Source organism: Callospermophilus lateralis, chromosome 10 (genome assembly GCF_048772815.1).
Source record: "Callospermophilus lateralis isolate mCalLat2 chromosome 10, mCalLat2.hap1, whole genome shotgun sequence".
NCBI classification, from domain to species: Eukaryota; Metazoa; Chordata; class Mammalia; order Rodentia; family Sciuridae; genus Callospermophilus; species Callospermophilus lateralis.
In genome coordinates, this window is record NC_135314.1 from 64,120,486 (window position 1) to 64,145,455 (window position 24,970).

A 24,970-nucleotide genomic window follows, 5' to 3' on the forward strand; every position below is an offset into this window, starting at 1 on the left:
CCGCCCTGCATCCTCCCCATCCTAGAGCGCTGCGTCCCACGAGCTGGGATCTGCAGATCTCTTGAACATTTTTTTTTGTTGTTGTTTTGCGTCTAAAGAAAAAGTGAGCATATATTTTTACAAAGATTGTGATGTAAAGTGCAATACAGAAGGCGAGGATGACAAGGGTTAAAGTGCATTGCTAAGGAAGTGACGTTCAAGCCACAAGCCAGGGACCGGAAATGGCGATGGAGTTCCGTCCCTCTGAGGCCCGCCGGTAAAATCCCAGGCTGTAAGGTTTGGGCCGATCACGTGATTTCAAAATTTGAGCTGTTCTGGAGAGTAGCCAAGTTACCCGGCCAGTTGTTGACTGTGTTTGCTTTAAAAGCACCTCATTTAGTTGAGTTTTCTAGGACTTCCTTAAGAAACAGCTTTATAAAGCCTTATTAGGATACGAGTGTTTGAAGGTCACTCTGGATACTACCAGCTGGGAAAAACGGGTTGGGAAGGGTTTATCTTGCTGAGGTGGAAGAGAAGAAGGAGGGGCAGAAAAATCCGGATTTTACCGCCAGGGCCTACCAAGCTAGCCCCACCAGTAGTGTCGTAAGAGATGGGAGGAGGAGCATAACGCCCGGAGGCAAAGCCCAGGAAAAAGATGGAGGTCCCGAAGTGGGGGTGGGGGAGAGAGAACGTAGAGGCTAGCAGTGCGGCTGCGCACGAGGCGGTGGACGCGCCGGCGCGCAGAGGGGGCGGGGTTAAAGGTCACTGCACGGCGGCGGGTCTGGCTTGCGGCGGCGGCGGGCGGGAGCTGAGTGCCCTGAGTGCACGTGTGAAGAAGCGGCGGCACCAGCGCGGCTGCTGGAGACACCCCCGCCCCCTTCGAAGACTCAGGGCCGCCCTCGACTTTCGCGGCCTCCGTCACCCCTTCAGATCTGTGTCCTAGGCGAGGAGGCCGGCTTGTGGGGTTGAGTGGCCCGAACTGAGGGCGCCGAGAGCTTGGGGCGGCGAGGACGACGGCGTTGATAGCGGTGGTAACGACGGCCTCAGCAGGCGGGGAAGATGAAAGGGTGAGGAAGGGCAGCCTGCTAGGGCCCGGCGGGCAGGGTGTTGGGGCCCGGGCTCGTGTAGGGGGAGTGTTGCGAAGGGGAGAAACTAAGGGCGAAGACCGGGCGAAGGGAGATTTCCAGGCTTCTCTCTTCCCTCTGTTCCTAGAGGAGGCGGAGGCGACCAAGGCTGTTGGCGGGCTGAAGGGCCAGCGGTGGCAAGAGTGGTGAACCTAGGATTTTGTCCGGAGGACAAGTGTGGCTGAGTAGGGGCAAGAAGGAAAAACTATTGTGAGGCGCCTGGGGCTCTTACCCCGGAGCGGACGCCTGAGCCACCTCCGGCCCATTTCTGGTGCAGTGGTCAGGTTGTCCTCTTATCCAGATCCATGCTTAACAACTGGAACTACAGTCTTTGACACCTTTCCGTTTCATTCGCATTTGGGGTCTGTGCAGAACCTTCTGGCGGGAGAAGGAATTGGAATAAAGAGCATGGGCATGAGTATTAAGAGCTAGTGACTCAACTAGATTTGGGTTGGGTCAGAGGGAGTGGAGGAGGGGGAATGAGCTCAAACAGTGTAGACTTGGGGTGCCAAAATGTTTAAGGAAGTATTGTGAATCAATAGGTGGAGCTATTGCTTCAGCAGTTGGTAATTGCCCCCTAAGTGCTTTTGAGGGGATTCTGGGTTACTATGCTTTCTTCAGCATGGTTGACAAAGTTAAGATTCGATTTTTTTTCTCTCTCTTGAATAAAATTAGGGATTATTTTGATTTAACTGTTTCCGTTTGCATAACATGTCTTCTTGCCATTAAATTATATGCTGTTACAGTATTAGTTACATTATAGAATTGCTTAAATGAGTATTTGGGAGCTTGCCTTTATAATCCTCAGAGGAAGAAACAGAACCTTGTAAAAGCTTTCTCAGACGCCTGAAAAAAAAATTTTTTTTCTTACTATCGTAAATCGGTTGAAGGATTATAATTATGCTTTAAGTTACTTAAACTATTCAAACTATTCAGCAGCTCTTTTGAAGATGAAGTAAGTCGCTTTTTGGAGTAACTTCATACTGCCTAAAATTAAGGTTTAAATATTATCTCTATGTTTGAAGTGTAGAAGAGATTCCAAGGAAGTTTATTTATTTGGTTTTAGGTCTGTAGCATGTTTTCTTACTCTGATTTGCTTTAAATACTGGAGATCCATTTCAGTGTTGAATTGTATGTGTTGAAATTATTTTTCCCAATTGGGTCGCGATCCAGGAAGTTGGGGCTATTTTACTTTGATTCAGCATATTTGGGGAGTCTCTTTTTTTGTTTGTTTTCTGATAGTACTTGAGTGTAGATGCTGTGCTCTCTCTTAACTCATTTTTTTTGGTATTTTTTTCCATATGTTCAATACATATTCATTGTGTTTTCTTAAAATAATAATGAGGCTGAAGAGTTCCCAGTTTTGAAACTGTGCCAAGTATCCAAGAAATTGTTCTGGATGTTTTGACCCAAAACCTTTAATCTAGCTCATTTTCCATAGGGTGTAATGTCTTTCTGGTAATTCTCTTGGAAATAGAAATGGGGCCAGTTTCTACTTTGAATTAATATACTCATGAAGCAGTATACTCTTTATTATACTCTTTTTATTTTAAATGGACGTTTAAGTGTGATGTGATGGAGGCAGATCTCTAGAAATGAGGTCGGTGTTAGAGAAAAGTTATTGAATCTGTCATTTATGCCAGTAGCCATGCATTAAGAGTCCTTACGCACAGTTCTTATTGCTTATGATTGGGAGCTTAGAATCATGTTCTTGAATGAAAAATTTTAAGATGATTTCACAGGAATGGTCCTTATTCCCACTCACTCCCAGGAAGTTGGGACTTGAAAAAAGTTGTTGCTTCTTAGTATATAATTAAGGTGCTGAAGAAATGAAGTTAAGATATACTGTATTCTTTAGAAGATGTTGAAGTCCTTGAGTTTCAGAACTTGTATCACTACGTGCAATGTAGTCAGTCTTTTAACTCTTGATTTTGAAAGGCCTATGGGAAATAGTGATCTTGATTATATGGTTTTTGTATGAAACTTAATTTGCTACATATTTTATTATATATTGATCTAACAAGACAGTAAGTTAAATAGAAATATCTGGAAATGGGAAACTGTAGGATTCCCAACTCCATATCAATGTATTTAAACATTGTGCGTCGTTACCTATGTTGCCTGTTGTTTAAGTTTTTTAAAACTTATTTTCTGATTTTACTTCCTATTTTTACTGTTAGTATTCTGTTGTATTGGCATATATTTGTATGATTTTGTGGGGGGATTCTATTGGGGGATTGAATCCAGTGGTGCTTGTTCTCATGTTTACCACTGAGCTACATCCCTGTTCCAGGCCCACCCCCACCCCCTTTATTTTAAAGACAGGGTCTTCCTAAGTTGCCCAGGCTGACCTTGAACTTGAGATCCTCCTGTGAATTGCTGGGATTACAAATGTGGACCACTGTGCCTAACATAAACTGGTTATTTTTGATCTGTTTGTTATTCCTCACTAGGGAAGATGATAGTCAAGCAAGAAATACACTGTAGATAGCTGTGACTGGGGCAGCAATGTAATTGGATATTAATGTAATAGAAAATAAAGCTAAAAAGTAACTATTTTGAATAAAATTAAAATATAAGATTCTTTAGTCAGAGATGAAACTGTGTTGGAGAATTTAGAGTAACAGTTACCAGTGATAGTGTATGGACTAGGAAAGGGCACAGGGAGTTTTCTGGGGTGCTGGAAATATTCTCTTTATCTGGATATTGGTTACATAGGATGTGTATATACATGCATGCATACATACGTGTGTGTGTGTGTGTGTGTGTGTGTGTGTGTGTGTGTGAGTGTGAGAGAGAGAAAAATCATTGGGCCATAAACACAATTAGTGATCTTTGCCATGTGTCAATAAGATTATATTGCTCTTTTGGGAGGCGGGGAGCCAGTCAGGCTGAAGTAGCATTTGATAACTTTATAAACCTGCAATTCTTACTCTTGCTACTGTGAAATCAATAATTTGTTGTTTGTTGGTTGAGATTGAATTTTAACAAATACTTTACTTTTTAATGTTCCCTTTGCTGTATTGAGATACATTCATATAAAAAATGACTTTAAAAGAACTTTTTTAAAAATCTGTAATGTGCTAACCTGGTGTAAAAGAAATACAGAAAATTAAAATAAAATCTGTTTTAGTCTAGTGATTAGGTACGACTATACTATAAATAATAGGAAAGTCAGTTGCTTACATCTGTGAATGGAATCATTGTATAATAGGAAGTATGCCTTCTGTCTATACAGTTGTGTGCACAGGTGACTAATCCTGTGTTGCCCTCAGTAGTATGATTTTTTTCTATCAATTAATTCAGTCCCTAACTCAATAGCAAAATAGTAGTCCATCATAGTTGCAGCTGAAACAGTTGGCAATTGAGTTGCTGAAATGTGTCTTTTGAGGCTGAGTAACTGAGTTTTTAAAGTTTAATTAAAAATTTCAAATCAAAATTTAAAAATTCAGTTATTGGACAATTTTTAAGAATGCTTGACACACCTTGTATATTTAGATTTCATGAAATGTAACTATAGATGAATGATTTCCCAGCAAAATTAACATCTGAATTGAGGTATGCTACAAAAACTTATTGTGGAAAAGGGTATGTATGTAACTAAAATTATGTTTCTATTGGACATTGCTGTGCTAGACCCTTAAAACCAAAGTTGTGAGCTGTTACATACACCTGTAATCCCAGAGATTCTGAAAGCTTAGGCAGGAAGATGGCAAATTCCAGGTCAATCTCCGCAACTTGGCAAGGCCCTTTCTCAAAATTAAATGTAAAAAGGACTGGGGATGTAGTTCAGCAGTAAAGCACCCCTGCATTCAATTCCTAGTACCAAAAATAAACAAACAAACAAACCAAAGTTGTGTAAAACATGATCTCTTCCCTTAGAATATAGTTCCCAGATGGTAGACATGTCTAAATGTTTCAAGTTGTGGGCCAATAGTTGATTTATGGCTATTTATACTCTGGGAAAGTATTCTGATGCCACTCCTAGTTTTTGTTTAAAGTCTTGTGTTCCAGTCATCTTGAGGAGCATAATCAGAATTGTGTATTTGTCTTTCCTGAGCTAGTGCAACCTCTGTTCTGCCTGTTATTATTGAAGTTGTTCTTCAGGGAGAACCTTGTTTTTCAAGTCCTGAGGCTTCTTGTCTTATTCCCCTAAGTGCTGTAGTGGACGCTTGTTCATAAAACTACTTGACAAACATCCTTAATTATTTCTCTTGGATAATTTCCTAGGAATAAAATTTTTGGATCAAAAAATAACATTTTTTAAAGCTCTGATACAGTTGCCCTTCTAAAGTAGGAGTTATATACTATTAGCCCTGTTATGAGAATGTCCTTTCTTTCTCCCAAGGTCAGATTCAGAAGGGAAAGGAAATTTGCAAAAAACTTAAGAAAATGGATGAAAACGTTGGCTACCATTTCAACCAAGAGTTTTATAAATTTTTGTTTCAATTGTGATATTGACTTTGTTGTTGTAGATGGACACAATACCTTTATTTTAGTTATTTATTTTTATGTGGTGCTGAGGATCGAATCCAGGGCCTCACATGCTAGGCAAGCATTCTACCATTGAACCCCAGCCCACAAGTGTGTTTTGAGTACATATTCTTATAACCTTAACTCTACTTTTACTTGGCTGATTAGGTGATACATGGATAAATTTATTTATTTATTTTTGAAAATTTCATTACTTGGTGACGTTGGGGTACTTTCTACTGTTACTGGTATTTATGTATCTTTGTGACTTATTTGTTTATAAAACATCTTGTTTTTAATTGGGATACAGATTGCGCAGACTTGAAATTACAAAACAGTCAAAGACACTGTAGAAAATGAGGTTGAGACATTCAGATTAGTAAATTTTTGTTAAAGAGTGATGTCAGTTGACCCAGATAGCCTGAAGGAAAATTCTAAGGTATATTTGGATTTTTTTTCCCCTTCTAGTCTATGTAGTTTATTATATAAGGGAAACTTAATTGTAATACAAACATCATTTAACTAAAAGGCACCAACTTTTGTTCTGTTTTTTTCTTTTTTTAAATTTATATGTGACTGGAATGCATTATAATTCTTATTACACTTATAAAGCACAATTTTTCATGTCTCTGGTAGTATACAAAGTATATTCACATTAATTTGTGTCTTCATACATGTACTTTGGATAATAATGTCCATCACATTCCATCATCATTTCTAACCCCTTGCCCCCTCCCTTCCCTTTCCACCTCTCTGCCCTATCTAGAGTGCCACCAAGTTTTATTTCAGTGTGCCGCAAATGATAGTTAGAAGTAGGGTCATTATAATGAGACTCTTGATCTCTGGGTTTTGGTTTCATTCTTTAACAAGAAAGACTTGAACCTGAACAATGATGACCAAAGTTTCTAACTCAGGTGCAAGTTCTAATTTACTGTTGGTATTTAAGGTGTTGATGGCTTTGATGAGTTCTCAGACTACAGGAAAAGGTGCTGTTATTGACACCTACCCATGACTGCTATGATATATGTCTGATGTTTAGCACTGACTTTCTATGATACCAAGAAATAAAGCCTTGGAGTCATATTTGAAGTGCACTCTTTAAACCACTTTCTCTTATTTGCTTTTGTGCCTGTTCTTGTCCTTTTCACTCATGATACTCTCTTTTTAACTGCTACCTGATATTCCTACTGGGCCAAGTAATGGATTTTCATATAATCATTAAAATATCCCTGTACAGATGATGTGATATCTATAATCTTCTAGTTAAAAAAAAAAAAAAAAAAAGGCAGAAATAAGCCAAGAATGAAAAACAGCTTAGTGGATTCTGGGATTTTTTAGTAGTTTTATGTGACCAAAAGTTGTTGAGGGTGGTAGGGAGAAACTAGATCAGTAGCTGTAGCTAGGTGATAAAAGTCTTTGTTTCAAAGTGGTGCTGAGGCGGGAACCCACACATGCTAGGCAAGCATTCTACCACTGAGCTACAATTTCAGCCCCAACAGTTATTGAAAGATTTTGAGCAGAGATGTAGTGTTTTAGGAAGATTATTCTCATTGCATCGTGATGGCTATCTCCTAGGTGCTAGACTTATTCTCCTTCATTAGGCTCTTAAAATTAAGGCTGAAATAATGGCCTGAATCATGATGCTAAGAGAAAGGGTGTAAGAATAGGTTATGATGGTATTTGAGGAAGCAAAACTAATAAAAGGATATAAGGATACATCAGAATTAAATTTCTATATTGGATGAATGATGGAGCTATTCATGAAAACAGATATGAATAGAGGTAGATGCTCTAATTTTTTGTAGATTGAATTGATTTTGAGATTCCTGTGCAAATAAGCATTAAGGAATACATTTTTGGATGCTAAGATTTGGAAATAAAGACATTAACATTTACTTGGTAATAAAGGTAAAACCATAACTCAGAAGGAGTTCTAATTTAATATGTGGATGATAATGGAAATTTTTTTCACAGAGTAATTTATTCTTTTTAGGTAAAGGCCTTGAGTACATTGTGTCCATGTGTGTATTTAGCATTAGCAATTAACCAAATAATTTCTGAGGGTTTTTTTTTTTTTTTTTTACACCTCTAATTCTTGCAGTTTAACAAACAGGAAAGCAGTTCACCCACTACCACTTTTTTGTTTTTGTTTAAAGATTTATGCATGTATAGATATGGAGTATATTAGTCTTATTTTTTAACTGTTATATGAAAAAATAAGTATTTTTAATATTTATTTTTTAGTTGTAGTTGGACTCAGTACCTTTATTTTATTATTTTTATGTGGTACTGAGGAATGAACCCAGAGCCACTAGGTGAGTGCTGTGCCGCTGAATCACAACCCCAACCCCCATACTACCACTTTTTTGATGCTGCTAAATCTGTAGAACAATGATTCTCTACCAGGAGCAAACCTCTCCTCTTACACTCCTCCCTAATTATTGATAAATGGTTGAAGAGTTTTGGCACCTAATAGCTAGGGATGCTGCTAAACATCTGACAATGCACAGGAAAGTCTTCTCCCACTCAAGAATTATCTAGCCTGAAGTGTCAGTTATATTGAAATTGAGAAACCCTACTCTGAAATCTAGATGAGATGATAAGAGTCTGACCAGTTAATATTAAGGGCTAGAGTTCTTGTATTTACTGAAAATAATTTAGTAATTCCTTGAAATATTTGGGGACTTGCTCTAAATCTTATAGTTTAGAAGAAAAGACAAAGTATAAAAATAAATGCTTATGGAATACTGAAATGTGTCCTGGAAAGGCAGAAGCAGTAATAAATTTTTTATGGGTCGAAGACTGGGGAGACAGGTTAAGGCACCATGAGCAGTTAGTATTTAAGCTGTGCTTTGAGAAATTTTGAACCGGCTTTTCTGTGGAAGAAGAAATTCTCTAGAGGAGTTAACCCTTTCATGTAATTACTGAAAGCAAGAGTTTAGAACAAGATTACTGGCAGCTAAGAAAAAATTATCTACCTGTTCGAAATTTTTTATTCCGAGGACCATGGTCATAATCTGATTCTTGCTAGTAGACAAACTTTGAGTTTTATACAACTGCACCATTATCATTACACATAAGATTAACACCTCTTACCTGCCTCTCCCCAATACACACACTTTGAGAATTGATGACTCCTTTGAGGGAACATGATATGACTGATCTTGTACAAAAATGGAAATTCCTAGACCTAGGCCTGATTCTGGCTTTATTGATAACTGTCTATAAAACTACAGATTTTATTTGTCTCTCAGGGCTTTGGTTTTATCATCTGTAAAATGAAAGGGGAATAGACCCAATGGTTTGCAAGTTTTTTCTGGTCAAAGAGTGCAAGAAGTGACCGTATAGTTAAAATTTTGTGCCAAGGTATGCTATACCCATTGATAGCATAAACAGGTTTTGAGCTTGCTTTTTTATTTTCACTTTTTACTATATAATTTTAAAAGTCATACTTTGCACAGAAACCCACTTTTGTGGAATCATCCCCATCTTGTGGCCTTTCAGTATAATGCCACTGAATTCGCATTCATTGGCATGATTGACACTCAGAACATTCGAGTGCTTGCTATGGTTTATGTTGCTGTGCTAAACGTGGGGAGACATTATCTCATTTTGTCACTTAGCTTGTTTACTAAACCAAAAATAAAAGTTTCCTATTTCCATATTCTAATCCCAAAGATTATGGTTATAAGATTTGACTGAATAACAGACTAATCTTATGCTGACACAAATTACTAGCTAATAGGCTGTGTAAATGTATACAGTTATTTCGGATCTGAGGACTTAATTGAGAATTCTGAGTGCCATTGTAGTTGCTCTTTCTTGTTTCTGTCAGTCTGCCTGCAGTTGGATCCATAGTATAAGAATTTCTATATGAAGATGACTTGGGATTTGATAGTTATAGCTTTGAAATCAAGAAAAAAATAATGTCACATGAATTTACTTGAGCTAAGATATTTTAGTTCCTTTAGTAATTGCTGTCTTCAGTTTTCTAAGAGTTGTAAACTCCCATGCCAGTAGGAACGAGCTGGTAATGTACATGAGTAAAATGAGAAATTGCAAATTTAGGCTTTATGTAAAATCCTCATTTAAGTTTTAGCATCCAACTTAATTTAAAAATCAAAAAAGAAAAACTGTGGGTCAGTAGCTGTGATCATTTGACTGATTCGGCTTTTAGGCAAACTTTCAGGTTTATGTACAGAATAGAAGTCTTAAACTACTGATAAATGGTCTACCATGTTAACTTGAACTCTTTTCAGAAGGCAAACCATCATTGTACATTTTTAATCCCACATTGCAGGGACAAACAGATTTGAATTTGAATCACAGGTCCTCTTACACATAAATTGCGTTTACACATAAATTGGAACTATAGTGTAGCATTCTGTGCTAATTGACTAGGGGAAATAATTAATATTTGAAGTCAAATTTACTCTACTCATATAGCATACTTTTTCCATTGACCTATTCTAATTCTTTTTGTCATGGCCACCGTAGCCTATATAGTGCAGATACATTGGACATACATAGCCTTTATTACTGGTACTGATTCCTCAGCTTTGTAAATCACACATAAGGGACGTTTTTTCTTAAAGTAGTTCTCATTTATCCCCGGGGTATATGTTCCAAGACCCCAGTGAATGACCTGAAACCACAGAAAGTATTGAACCTGATATATACTATTTTATGCCTATGTAGTACATACCTATGGTAAAGCTTAATTTATGAATTAGGCATAATAATAAAGTAATAATAAAACAAGAATTTTAACAATAGTATAAAAATTGTGCATATGGACTTTTAAATTTTTTTATTTAATTTTTATTTATTTTGGGGGGGCACCAGGGATTGAACTCAGGTGTACTCATCTCCAGCCCTTTTTTGTATTTATTTAGATTCAGGGTCTCACTGAGTTGCTTTGTGCCTCACTGTTGCTGAGGCTGGCTTTAAACTCACCATCCTCCTACCTCAGCCTCCCTAGCTGCTGGGATTACAGGTGTGCTCCAGTGCACCTAGCTTGTGCATGTAGTCTTCTCAAAATATCCTAATGTACTATAATCACCCTTCTTCTGTGACATGAGATGATACATTGACTACATGATGAGATAAAGTGACATGAATGATAGTCCTTGTGATGAATTATTAGGCTACTAAGAAAGGGTTATTTGAACACAAGCACTGCAGTACTGGGATCCGATAACAAGATGGCTACTAAGAATTAACTGGCAGGTAGCCTATATAGTGCAGATACATTGGACAGAAGGATGACTCACATCCCAGATGAGACTGAGTGAAAAGGCACAGGACTTTTATCTCACTAATTAGGATGATGCACAGTTTAAAACGTATAACTTGTTTATTTCTGCGATTTTCCACTTAATGTTTTCAGACTGAGGCAACTGAAATTATAGAAAGCAAAACCTAAGGTAAGGGAGGACTACTATAATTTAAGTGGGTGTTAAAATGGATGGTTTATGTAACAAGATTTATTACAAAAGTAAATTCTAAGATGGAACTTTGCACTGTGAATTTTGAGCAAGGTTATTATATATGCACAGGTTAGGAATCTATTCTTGGATTTTGTGATACTGCTTCTCCAGGATTTTTCTCCTACTCTAGAAAATTTTTTCCCAACATCTTTATAGGTTACTGTTGTACCCCTAAAACTGACATGTTCTTTATGGTATATCTGTTCTGTATTCAAGGAAAAAACTATAAAAGTAATGTATAAAGAGGTATTCTTTCATATAAAAAGTCTAAATGTATTCCCTTTAGAGTGTTTGACACTAATCTAATGAAAAATATGTAACTGAATCTCATACTCTCATGTCTTAGACATGTAACAAGTTTTTTGTGTTCTTTTTCCTGTTTTAAATATGTCTAGAGACTGGGGTTAGGGCCCAGTGGAGACCCCAGATTCCATCCACAGCACCTTAGGAGAATATATATATATATATATATATATATATATATATATATATATATATATATATATATTTACATACACATATCCCCTCACACACATACGCATATGTACATACATCAGTATATATACATATCTCAGATGTTTGGTTTAGGTATTTGGAAGGGAGATCTGTACCTAAATGGAAGACTCATTCTCTTACTCAGCTTCTCCCACAAAGTGAAAGCTTGGTACAGCTAGAGATTGAGAAGTTACTATTTGTTTAAAATTTGAAGTTCTTGCCTCCTTTTGCTTGTCTTTTAAACAGTAAAGAATAAATGAGGCATCAAGTGTTTTTTTTTTTTTTAATGAGTTTTCATATCACCAATAACATGTCTGTTCTTTCCTCACCAAGTTGATACAAAACCTAACTTCAAAGTTCTATATCTTGTGCTTTATTTAATGAGTGGTGTTTGTATTTCTTTGTTATTTTAATGGAAATTTTCACACATATAAAAGTAAACAGACAATAAACAACATCTTTCAATTCTAGAAAGTAGTAGGGTCGATTCCCATGTTGTTTCATCTTTGACCCTTACTTTCCTTTTCAGCTGGAACACTTGAAAGGAAGTCCTACACCTACTATCTCACTGTACCTCTAAATAGTTCAGTATGAATCTTGAATAGAAAAGTTTTTTTTTCTAACATAATTACAATAGTAATATGATTAATACTATTAATTTGTAGTTTCCTGTCTTATAAGTGTCCTTTTAATAGATTTATTTACATCAAATTCCTACACTCCACGATTGCTTTTGGCTGAAATGCCTCATCATCCTTTTAAAAAAAATAAAATAAAAATAAACTTGTTGGACTGGGGTTGTAGCTCAGTGGTAGAACAATTGCCTAGCATGTGTAAGGCACTGGTTTTGATCCTCATCACTGTGTTAATAAAATAAATGTATTGTGTAAGAAATTTGGACAGAAGGATGACTCACATCCCAGATGAGACTGAGTGAAAAGGCACAAGACTTTTATCTCGCTAATTAGGATGATGCACAGTTTAAAACTTATGACTTATTTATAAATAAAAGTAAATAAAATAAAGGTATTGTGTAAAAAATTTTTTAAAAACTTGTTTTAGATTTACAGATAGATTGCAAAGATGTTGCAGAAAATCCTCCGTTTTTTCAATTACTATCATCTTAGGTTATTATGGTATACAGCTAAGAAAATGAAAAGACAAGCCACAATTGGAACAGAGGAGTTGAAAATTATAATTTTGATATAGGACTTATGTCCAGAATATATATTTTAACTCACTTAAGACAGACAATTCAATTTCTTATGAATTGAGTCATTGTCAAAATCCTAGGTTTAATCCCAGGTCTATGCCATCGGCAAAAAACTTAAACATTTCACCAAAAATATACAAATGACTGGTAACCATACAGAAAGATTCCCAGTGTCAGTAATGATTAGAGTAATGCGTGTCCAGTGAGGTATCACATCACATTGCTAGAATGACTGGAAACAGGTAATAAAAAAAAATAATGTAGGAAAACTTGGGGGTTTATAACCCCAATACATTACTGGTGAGAATATAAGTTGTGAAGCCATTTTGTAAACGTTTAAGTGGTATATTAGTTTTCTGTTGTTGCTGAAACAATTCAAACTTCAGGGCTTAAAGTAACACAGATTTATTGTCTTACAGTTCTTGAAGTCAAATGTCTGAAATGGGCTTCACTGGGCTAAAAGTAAAGGTGTTGGCAGATCTAGTGATTTAAAAGTTACCATCAAATATTCAAATCAACCCAGATTCTCAGCCTATGACCTTATTTAGAAATATAGTCTTTAAAGATAAAATTAAGTCAAGGTCATACTAGATTAGAGTGGGTTGTGAATCCATTGACCAAGTGTCTAAGAATAAGAAAGGACACAGACTCAGTGAAGACCCATGTGAAGGTGGAAACAAACACTACCTTGAACCAAGAAATATATAGGGCCACTAGAAGCTAAAAAAAGACTAGAAGAATTCTTTCTATCAAACTCTTATAGCAGGATTGTATTTCTTCTAAAGGCTCTAGAGGAGAATCCATTTCCTTGCCTTTTCCAGCTTCCACAAGGGCAGCTAGATTCCTTGACTCAAAGCTCTTTCTTCGTCTCAAATCTAGCAGTGTGCCATCATAAGAATTCTTTGCTGTGCTCTGTTGTCATCTCTATTTCTTTTTTGGGGGGGGGGGTGTTGTTGTTGTTGTTTTGATATTGGGGATTGAACTCGGGGGCACCTCAACCTGTGCCACATCCCCAGACCTATTTTTGTTTTAGAGATAGGGTCTTACTGAGTTGCTTAGTATCTCGTTTTTGCTGAAGCTGGCTTTGTGAACTTGTAATCCTCCTGCCTCAGCTGCCTGAATCCTGAGATTCAGGATTGTGGGTTGTGGGGCCCGGCTTCATCTCTGGTTCTTAAGGACTTTGGACCCATTTGGATAATCTTGGTTAATTTTCATATATCAAGGTCTTAATCTACAAAATACATTTTTTCCATGTAAAATAATGTATATTACATTGGATTAGGAAATGGTTATCCTTTGAGAGCCATTATTATACTTTAGTAAGTAGTTTCTTAAAAACCATACCTTCTATCCAGCCCACAATCCCACTTTCAGGAAAAAAATTAAGGCATATACCTGTACAAAGACTTGTATACAAAATTCTTAGCAACTTTATTTATAATAGCTAGTAAGTACACATTGGTCAGATGCTCATCAACTGGTGAAGAGATAAGCAAAACGTTATATATATCCATACCACAATGAAATAAAAGTATTGAGCTTCTAATGTACTACAACATGGGGAAACCTTAAATGTTATGCAACAGGAAAGAAGTCTAGTGTAAAAGATAACATTATTATGTGATTTCATGTTGGAAACGTCCAGGAACAGCAAATCTGTACTAAGAGAAACTGTACATTGTGGCTGACTGTGAGTAGGAAAGAGGATTGACCGTATAAGCACTTCCAAAGCTGAATTGAGGTTGATAGTTGCATATCTTTGTAACTAATCAAATAATCTGACCTTTAGTTAAGCAAAAATTTCTTAGGTAAGACCCTGAGAAGTATTTCCCAAAAGACATTCAACCAAAATGTAAAGCTCCTACTCCATAAAATACAGGAAAATTGGGGCTGGGATTGTGGCTCAGTGGTAGAGTGCTCACTTAGCACGTGTGAGGCCCCGGGTTTGATCCTCAGCACCACATAAAAATAAATAAAATAAAGATATCGTGTTCAACTACGACTAAAAAATAATTTTTAAAAAAATTAGGAAAATGAAAAAAGCCACAGACTGAAAAAAATTTTTTGCGACATGACTCAGAGAGAATATGTATGCAGCTATAACTTATTGAGGACAAGATGCTTACAAAAACTAAGTTTTTTTAGAAATGGGCAGAAGATTTGAACATAAACTTAACCAAGGAAGACATGGTAAAAAATAAGTACATGAGAAGATATTCAATATCATTTGTTATATAGGGACATAAATAAAAACCACAATGAGATGTCTTAACCCACTAATGAGAGCAGCATAAAGTTTAAAGTTGACAATACCCAGTGTTGGTGAGAATACAGAACAACTGGAATTCTCATGTACTTACCTATAATTTAGCATTCCCACTCCTTGGTATTTACTAAAAGAAATGAAAACACATCCACGAAAAACCTATTTGCAAATGTTAATGGAACTTTATAATCTTCAAAACTTATAAACAACTCATAATGCTCTTCAACTAGAGGATAAAGGTAGGAAGGTAGTTCTGTGTATGTGAGGGGCCCTGGGTCCAATCTGTAGCATAGCAGTGACAAAGTATGATACATCTGTCTATAAAATGAAATACTACTCAACATTGACAAGGATGGAATACACTGTTGTATCAGGAATTATGCTGAATGAAAAGCTAAACAAGCACTGTGTATTTTGTGATTCAATTTTTGTCACATTCTCGAAGGCAAAATTATAAAAAACAGATTAGTGGTTGCCTGGGAGTGGTATGGTTATATGTAGGAGGTTCTTAGGGTAGAAGAACTATTATATATTTCACTACATGATTATATGTATGTGTATAATAGTGGTTACATGATTTTACATATTTGTCAAAACTCAGAGCTATACACTCAAAAGAGTGAATTTAAAGTTTAAAAAAGCCAAGAGAAAATTGATTCCCCTATGCCAAAAAAAAGTGGAAAATAAAAAACGACTAATAGTTGGTACAAAAAAATTGCCAGCTGGTGGACTTGGATTGATTGAATTAATTATTGCATTGAGAGTTTGACTGGACTAGATACTCTAATTGTCAGATGAAAGGAGTAGGACTTGAGTGTGTATTGTTTACAAGAAATTTTATTTTTTATTTTTACTTTTTAATTTATTAATAGATAGAGTCCCAATGTGTAGAACAGATTGGCCTCGAATTCTTGAACTATATAAGTGCTGCTGCTTACAAGGCACTTTAAGGATTTGGGGAAGTTTAAAAAAAATTTTTTTTAATTGCTAGAAGATACACCATTCTTCATTGATTAGGTGAAAACTGTGTCTATGTGATAAATAAAGCAGACAAAATGAGAAGTATCATCAGTGAAAATGAAGGCTATTTCAGAATTATACAGACGTCAAGTTATCAACAGTTTATAACAGTCCTGAGTACTTAACATTCCTACTAACAACCTGAAAATACCTGAAGCAAATATGAGCAAAGCTAAAAAAGAAGGAACAATTCCAAACTTTGAAGCCAACTTAATCCTGATAAGAAAGCCTGTCAAGGATGGGGGTTGTGACTTGGCAGTAGAGCTCTCACCTAGCACATGCAAGGCCTTGGGTTCAATCCTCAGCACCACATAAAAAATAAATAAATAAAATAAAGATATTGTGTCCAACTTCAACTAAATATAATTTAATAAATATATTTTATATAATGTATATTAATAAATATATTTAACAAATATATATGTGTGTGTGTATATATATATATATATCTTTATTTAAAACAAAGGAAGCCTGTCAGGATTATAAGAAAACCATTTATGTTGAAGTAAGCTTTCTTGAGATGTCATTTGGACAAAGACTAAAAGAAGGCAAGGACAGCCAAGGATGAAGAGGCCGCCAACAAAAATGGGGAAAACTGCAGGTTAGACATTTTGGGGGAAGGGTCCGTATATTTAGTTTCCAGTATATGTACTTGGGGGGTGTCTACTAGAGTTGTTTTGAATCAGATTTTGGAATTCTGGAATGAAGTTTAGGCTACAGACAAATTTGGAAGTAGGCAGCATTAAAGTCATAGAAATGAATAAAATCACCAAGAAAAAATATGTGCAGGGCCCTCGTAGAATTGTTTCAACATCAGCTTTCTTATGTACCCATGGGATAATTTATATTTTAGCCTTACTGAACAGGCTACAGTTTTGGAAATACACCATTACTATTTTGTTACTATTTTACCTTCTCCTTAGACTGTACATCTTACCTTCTTCCCACAATAAGAACTTAAGAAAAGTTTAAATTCACTGAGTTCGTAGAAACTGTGTTTTTATATTAATTTTCTAATAGAGATTTGGGACTTCAGAAAACTTTGGGAGCTCTTCTATTTTTGGTTGTTATAGTCATGGGATATTCTCATTTTCTTGACATTTCTACATATCCCTTATGTTGAAATTATCCTATGCCTTTAATACTGCACATGTTCTTTGCTAAATTATAGGTTGATATTATATTACTGATATATTTAGAATATCCACATCTTAAAATAATTTTGGAGCTAAGTGATCAGGATTACAGAAGTATTCCATTTCAATTAGACATATCATGTTAATGAAAATAAACTATATTTGAAGCTAAATTTTGCTGACAGTTGTACCTTTAGTCACCACTTTGAAATTGTTTCTAGTATATTCTGACCATCTAGTAAGAATCTAATTAATTTTTCAGACAGCTACCAAACAGTACATGTTTGCATATAGAAAAATACTGAGAGACTGTGACAAACTATTTCTGGTCTTGTTCCTCAGAATAGTTTCACTTCCTAAGTCATTTCTATGATTATGCACCTAAAAAAAAATACAAGACTTGTAAAAAATTAAGCAAGGAAAGATTAAGCTGCTCTACTGTAATGATTCAGTTTTGTTTCTTCAATATAGGCTTGATCTGCCAAGCCTAATGAAAACTTTTTTTTTTTTTAGTACTTTTATTCAATCTAGGACATGCCCTGTAATCACCTTTTTCCTCGTGTATGAAGTCAAGTACCTGGTTATTATCCTTCAGAAAATTATAAATATACTTGAAACCTGATAACTGCCAAGAGGTCATTCTTCAAATTTTAAAAACTATAGTCTTTTCACTTATCATTTAGAAGCTTGAGTTCCTAAGTTCTTTAGTTACTCATTATTGTTTAAATTTAAACTTAATGTATTTTTCAGTCACTTTTAAAATACAGAGGCTAAGACTTTTATTTTAAGAAAATGCAGTGGAGTAGTTTAAGTGATATCTCTGAATATAATCAAGAGAAGCTATATTGTATGCAAAATAAATTACTGTACCCAATTTGTGGCACTATGGGAAGTTAAAGAGAAGATGGTATAGGTAAGATGTGATCTCCTTATTTAGTGGAATCCTATATTTTACATGATATCAGTATCTGCAGAATATTTTAAATAAGAATGGTAGACAGCAAGGCAGTAAGCCCAGTGGATTTCAGTTAAGAAAGGGTTTGGGACAAATGTAATTTACTTCAGTTTTTTGTTTTTTTTTAATGTGGTGCTGAGGATTGAACCTAGGGCCTTGTATGTGCTAGACAAGCGCTCTACTACTGAGCCATAACCCCAGCCCTAATTTACTTCAGTTTTAAAAAAGAAAAAAACAAGCTATGCTTCAATGAAGAGGAGAAGTTGTTATGAATGAGGTGAATCTTACACAGGGAATTCAATGCAGTTGTCAGATACTTTGGAGAATACCATATTTATTTGTATGACCAGAAAATGGAAGAGAAATTTAAAAAAAATCACTGTGACTGCTAAGAAAAGTTTTGTGCTTATATTTTAAGAAAACAATATATGTAAGTGTGATTGAGTTGCTGTTAGTAATACATAATAGTGGAATAAAAATTAAATAATTGAGGCACGAAGACTGAAGGTCACATGACAGGAAGGATACTTTACACTATCTTTTGAGTTCTGGATACAGAGTACTTAAGTAGAAGATTGAGTTTCTTTGTGAAATTTTTTTTTTAGCAAGAGAATGTTTTTCATATAGGGCACTACAGAGTGATATACTTCTTAGAGAATTCTAGCATAAGAAAAAAGTGTAGCATATTGACTTCTATCTAAAAAAATAAACTTTACACATTTCTTTTGTTGGGTTATCCTGTTGTGATCTATAATTATAATTATCCTTAACAACAGGGTTTGGGACTGGGATTGTAGCTCAGTGATAGAGCGCTTGCCTAGCATGGGTTCCATCCTCTGTACCACATTAAAAAAAGAAAAGAACGGAGCTTAGCCACAAGCTCCACATGTGGTGGCACGTGCCTATAATCTCAGCAATTTATCAAGGCCCTAAGCAACTTAGTGAGACCCTTTCTCCAAATAAAATACAAAAAAGGGCTAGGGATGTAGCTCAGTGATTAAATGCTCCTGAGTTAAATTAAATCCCTGATACAAAAAGAAAAAAAAAAAAAACAAGGTTTAATGCTTTTATTATCTAAGTTTTAATGCTTCAGAAAGCTTTTTTTAATTGCCTATAGTTTGTGCTATATATTTAAAAATATCCTTTTCAGATATTTTTCTGTAGATATTAACAAAAATTGGGAGTATTGAATATATAGGTGGAATGTACTTTTTTCTCCACAAAATTATATTACAACATATTTCTGTGCCAGAAATTTGGATATAGCATGCTTAACTTTAATCTGTCTCATTATCAGTAAACACTTTTTTTATCTTTGTTTTTTCCTTTTTACTATTCTAAGTATGGTAGAATGTAGACATTCTTGTTGAGTCATTTGCCCAACACACCCCAAATGTGATACAAATGATTAATAAGCATACTTGTTTGCAATTTATTGCTGTTAGATTCGAATGCCTTTATAATCTGAAACTAGCAGCTTTATAGGCAAAATAACTTGGTTACTGTATGAAACTTCTTAGTTTTAATCCCTTTTTCCATGGAATCAGTTCTTTTGATTACATAGTTTTTGTAGAAATGCTACTATGGCATTTTTCACCCCAAGAGTGAAAGAAGTAGGATTTATTCATGTGTGAAAAATAGAAACAAAACTCTGGCGGGGGTGGGCAAGAATGGACCCAATTCTTGATAGATAATTTTCAAACTTGTGTTTTTCAAAATGTAGATTCTGTTTCCAGAGATTCTGGTCCTGAAAGTGGGGGTGAGATGTCCAAGAATGTAAATTTTGAGTACCACCACTGTGACTTTGAAGTAGGTGGCCCCAGGAGGGCCACTATTCTCAATTAATAGGCACATAATTATTACACAAATTATTTTCTTGGGATAAATGTTAGAAGTAGGATTACTTATTTCAGTACATTATACTAGATTTTTTCTCAAGAGATACTGTATATTTACCATCTGCAAGGTTTAAGAATACCATTTGCTACTTCTCTTGCTAATATTAGGTGTCATCATTCTTTTTGATCAATAGTTGTATCTTTTTTTTGAATAGTAAACTACAAGGAAATCTTTCCTGTTCATTGTAAGATATTATTCTGACTTTCTTAATAGTTGCATACTATATTTGTCCCTTGTATGAAAGTTACTAGCAAAATTGGTATTGAATATCTGGCCATGTTTGCTTAAATGGTAATAGTTTTAGGAATATGAAGTCATTATGAAAATGTTGGATTTGTCGATCATGGAAAAAAACTTGATACCCATTTAATATGTTATCGTTATGAATGAGAAACTAATTATATTTTATTGAGTACATATTGGTTTGTTCCAGTAGCCGGATCGAGTTGGGAGATGTAACACCACACAATATTAAACAGTTGAAGAGATTGAACCAGGTCATTTTTCCAGTCAGCTACAATGACAAGTTCTACAAGGATGTGCTGGAGGTTGGCGAGCTAGCAAAACTTGGTAAGATATGGCTTTTTTCCTTATTTCTGTTTTTAAATTTGTAGTTTTGAACTTTACCTGTTACTATTAGAGCAAGAAGACTTAACTAATTTGTCTTTTAATTTTACAAGTGAGGTTAATGGAGTGGTTCAGGTTCTAAAATAAATATAGAATATTTGAATTTTAAATGGAATCACAAAGTATTCTTTTTTACTTAGTGTTTGCCTGTATGTTACCAATGATTTAGCTTTACAGCCTTCTGAGACAAATGTAAGAGGTTTTTGAAGCCATTGATATTCATAGGATAGCTAATTAAAATTTAATGCTTATAATAACAACTTAGTCTCTTAGAAGAAATGATTAAATGTGTTGTTTTGTCTATTGAACTTTATGTCTTTATATTTTCTATGGCAGCCTATTTCAATGATATTGCTGTAGGTGCAGTATGCTGCAGGGTGGATCATTCACAGAATCAGAAGAGACTTTACATCATGACACTAGGATGTCTTGCACCTTACAGAAGGCTAGGAATAGGTAATTCATTCTTTCTTCTTTTTTCCTCCCTCCCACTTTCCCTCCCTCCTTCAAAGCCTAAGTACTTTGTTAAATCTTTTTGATATAATAAGTCAGTTTATTTCTTTTATAAAATAAAGTGACAATAACTAGTGTTTACTAACATAATTCAATTGAAAAACCCTCCATGGATTTGTCTAATTTTCCCCCATTTAAAAAATATCTATCTGTAAATATTTGTATAAAAAATTGTTCTATATTTATCTCTTAGTGTCTAATGTTACCTCTTAAATTTTATTAGGTCTCAGTAAGTAGTTCAGTTGGCAAATAGGTATAGAATTTAAAGGTTGCTTTTTAAGGTTACTTATTTGTTGTTTGTATTATTAACAGGAACTAAAATGTTAAATCACGTCCTAAACATCTGTGAAAAAGATGGCACTTTTGACAACATCTATCTGTAAGTAAAATAATATTTAATGTTCTTATCTCAAAAGTTTAAATTTCAATAAAAATCATTACTAGAAATTTTAAAATCAAATCACTTACTGTATCTTAAAAAAATACCATGGAATAATTGTTGTACAGTACCTCTATAACATTGCTTCTAGGACACGCCCCACTGGTCCCCCTCATAGATACCAAAATATTAGTGATTCAAGCCTCTGTATAAAATGGCAGCGTATTTACGTAAGACCTACAGATATCCTCCCGTATGAAATCCAATTAGATTACTTATAATATTTAATATAATGTAAATGCTGTGTACATTTATTATTGTACTGTATTGTTTAGGGAATGACAAGGAAAAATACAGTGTACCTGTTCATTCAGATGCAATTTTCTTTCCTAATATGTTAATCTGTAGAAGCAGAACCCAGGAATGTGATGGGGCCTGCTGTAGTTGTAACAATGCTTTGTTGTTGTTTATTTATTTGGTACCAGGGGTGCTTAACCACTGAGCCACATCCCTAGCCCTTTTTTTTTTTATTATTTTTTATTTTGAGACAGGATCTTGCTGAGCTGCTTAGGGCCTTATCAAATTACTAAAATTGGCTTTGAACTTGTGATCCTCCTGCCTCAGCCTCCCAAAATGCTGGGATTACAGGCTAGCAGTGCATCACCGCACTGGACTACTTGATATAGTGTTTATTTGGTTTGTTTTAGTAATAAATAAAGAATCTGAGACACATTGCTACATTATATTGGGATGGGAACTACAAAGTCATATAAATGAAGTCAGGATTAAAACTCGTTCAGATTTAAAACCATTCATATTATTAATATTATTTTTCTCATGCCTTGCTGTTTGTACTGTTTCATTCAAGGTTATCAGTGATATGCCCATTTATACTACAATTTAAAAAAATCAAAATCAGAGGTAATTCTGAGGTTATATTTGACTCTTAAAAGGCTGCAGATTAAGAACAAGACTAAGATTATTACTGGATGTTTATAATTGTAATTCAGTTTGGTGATGGCAGATATTAAATAATATGGTATTATTTTGAAGAGTATTTGAGAAAGCTCTAATTTCTTATTTTTTTTGTTGTTGATGTTGTTTTTGCTGGGAGCAGTGGCACACATAATCCTAGAAAATTTGGGACGCCAAGGCAGGAGGATTTGAAGACCAACCTCAGCACTTAGCTAGGTCCTAATGCGCCCCCATCCCCTGCGACCACCCCCCTCCCCAAAATTCAACATGTTGTCTTTCATTTCAAAGGAAGACAACAGATTTGAGATCCTAGTTTTTAAGGTTTTTATCATTATTTTTCTGCTTTTGTCTGTATGGCCTCTAATTCCTGCCTATGGTTATCTAAACCCCACCCCACCTTTAGTTTCTTTTTTGTATTGGAGATTGAAACCAGGAGCACTTTGTCACTGAGCTACATCTCCAATTTTTTTTTTTTTTTAAATTTATTTAGAGACAGCATGTCACTAAATTACTGAGGGTCTCATTAAATTGCTGAGACTCGACTTGAACTTCTGATCTTCCTGCGTCAGCCTCTGGAATAGCTGGGATTATAGTTGTGTACCACCACACCCAGCTATTTAATCCATGTTTAATTACAGGAATCTTTTTTTTTCCCCTTACTGGCAAAAGTAGGGCTAGTTTTCCCTTTGTTAACTGTGAGACTAAATATTCTTACCGAGCCTTCTCCTAGCCACGTCTTTTGAATGGAATAATTCAGTTAAAAATAAAAAATCATCAATTAGTGGTAATTGATAATATTAGTTGATTGTGATTGTAAAGAAAATGTACAAAAAAATAATATTCTAATTCAAAGTTGAAGCTCTGTGTGGAGAATACTTAAAAGCTGATGAAACTTTAATTTACTTTCTTTATAACCTTTTATATCTCAGGCACGTTCAGATCAGCAATGAGTCAGCAATTGACTTCTACAGGAAGTTTGGCTTTGAGATTATTGAGACAAAGAAGAACTACTATAAGAGAATAGAGCCTGCAGATGCTCATGTGCTTCAGAAAAACCTCAAAGTCCCTTCTGGTCAGAATGCAGATGCGCAGAAAACAGACAACTGAACAAATTACAAATGAACTTTCTTGCACTTGCTTGTCGCCAAATAAAAGAGAGGCCCATTGATTCCCTGCCCCTGTCCCCCGCCTTTCCTAAGTTTTCCTCTCTCCTTGTTCCTTTTTTTCTTCATTTCTTTTCTTCCTCTAGAAGTTTTAATACTTTCAAGGACTTTTAAAAATAATCATGTTTGGATTGTTTTAGTTTCTCTCTCTCTCTCTCTCTCTCTCTTTTTTTTTTTTTTTTTTGGTGTGTGTGTGTACGGTGGTTGTCTTGAAAGAAGGAGAAGGTAGATCTGTTTAGTTTCACAGTTAAAATGTATGGTCCCAAAATTTGGGTGTCAGATGATTTCAATTTTTTTTTCCTTATTTCCTGCTTTCACATTGAAGGGCAGAGCCTACAGATATTGTTTATTTCTAAAGATAAAAAGAAGCAGCAGCAATATCTTGTTCTGTAATTCATAGACAAGTTTAGTGTATTTGTGGTACTCTAGGTTCTTAAAAACTATTTGTGGGATGTTAATCCCTAGACATTGCCTTCACTCCACCTTTAGTCCTTCTGAGCATTTTCTCAGGAGTTGGACCATTTTTATCTTCGTAAGAAATATCGAGTTTATTTAGGTTTTTAAAGCAATTTTTTCCCTGACTGATGGATGAGGCAGTTTGGGTAGATTGTGTTATATTTTGGTCTGAAAGCATTTGAGTTAAACTGCTTTTTTGCTAATGAGTGAACTGGTTATTAGAAGATTTGTTTTTCTTGCTATTGCTATTAGAGTCATTAATTTTTAGAGTATGAGCTGGTGAAAAAAACTTTTTTTATTCTCCCAGCTAGAGATATGGCCTTTAACTGACCTAAAGAGCTTTGTTGTGATCTTTGTTTTTTCCCCCAACCTTTTTCCTTCAGCAAACCCAATAATAGTCTAACCTTAAAAGTGGAGTTGATGTCCTTATAGGTCAGTATCCCTAAATCAACCTAAAGCAGGTGTTTTCTCGTAAACATATTTAAAAAAAATACCTAAAAGGAAGCCTAGATGAACTGTGGCACAATAAATGCATTTAATGTCAACTAATGCAGGTTGTTAATTGAAAGTGTGGCCACTGAACATTTGATTGTATAGGAAAAAATATCTAAACAGTATTTTTGAGAATAACACAGCTATGCTGTTGCTTATCTGTTGGAGAACATCCCAGATTTGCTTATACTCTGTGCCTACAATATTGAGTTTAAGGATTTGGGATAAGGGGAATTGTTAAACAAATTGCTTCTAAGAAAGATAGAAGCATAAAGTGTTAATGCAGATATCACTGTGACCTCCTCTACTGACAGAC

The 24,970-nt window shown here is 35.1% G+C and overlaps 1 protein-coding gene across 2 annotated transcripts; it reads left to right on the forward strand.

Moving 5' to 3' along the window:
- The first annotated feature begins 739 nt into the window (after nucleotides 1–739).
- Nucleotides 740–23,845, forward strand: Naa50 (N-alpha-acetyltransferase 50, NatE catalytic subunit). 2 transcript variants are annotated; one of them, XM_076868138.2, is made up of 5 exons: nucleotides 740–1,046; nucleotides 20,483–20,619; nucleotides 21,013–21,132; nucleotides 21,502–21,568; nucleotides 23,473–23,845. In XM_076868138.2, the coding sequence occupies exons 1-5, from the start codon at nucleotides 1,039–1,041 to the stop codon at nucleotides 23,648–23,650; spliced, it is 510 nt and encodes a 169-aa protein (XP_076724253.2). In that variant the 5' UTR covers nucleotides 740–1,038; the 3' UTR covers nucleotides 23,651–23,845. The 2 variants fall into 2 exon arrangements, with proteins under 2 accessions (XP_076724253.2, XP_076724254.2); XM_076868139.2 differs by having other exon boundaries at nucleotides 20,486–20,619.
- The last annotated feature ends 1,125 nt before the right edge of the window (nucleotides 23,846–24,970 follow it).

What these genes read in the sequence shown, in the direction of transcription:
- Naa50 (XM_076868138.2), top strand. An exon ending in TGGCGAGCTAGCAAAACTTG is followed by an intron (nt 20,620 to 21,012) that starts GTAAGATATGGC and finishes TTTCTATGGCAG; the next exon opens with CCTATTTCAATGATATTGCT. An exon ending in ACTTTTGACAACATCTATCT is followed by an intron (nt 21,569 to 23,472) that starts GTAAGTAAAATA and finishes TTTATATCTCAG; the next exon opens with GCACGTTCAGATCAGCAATG.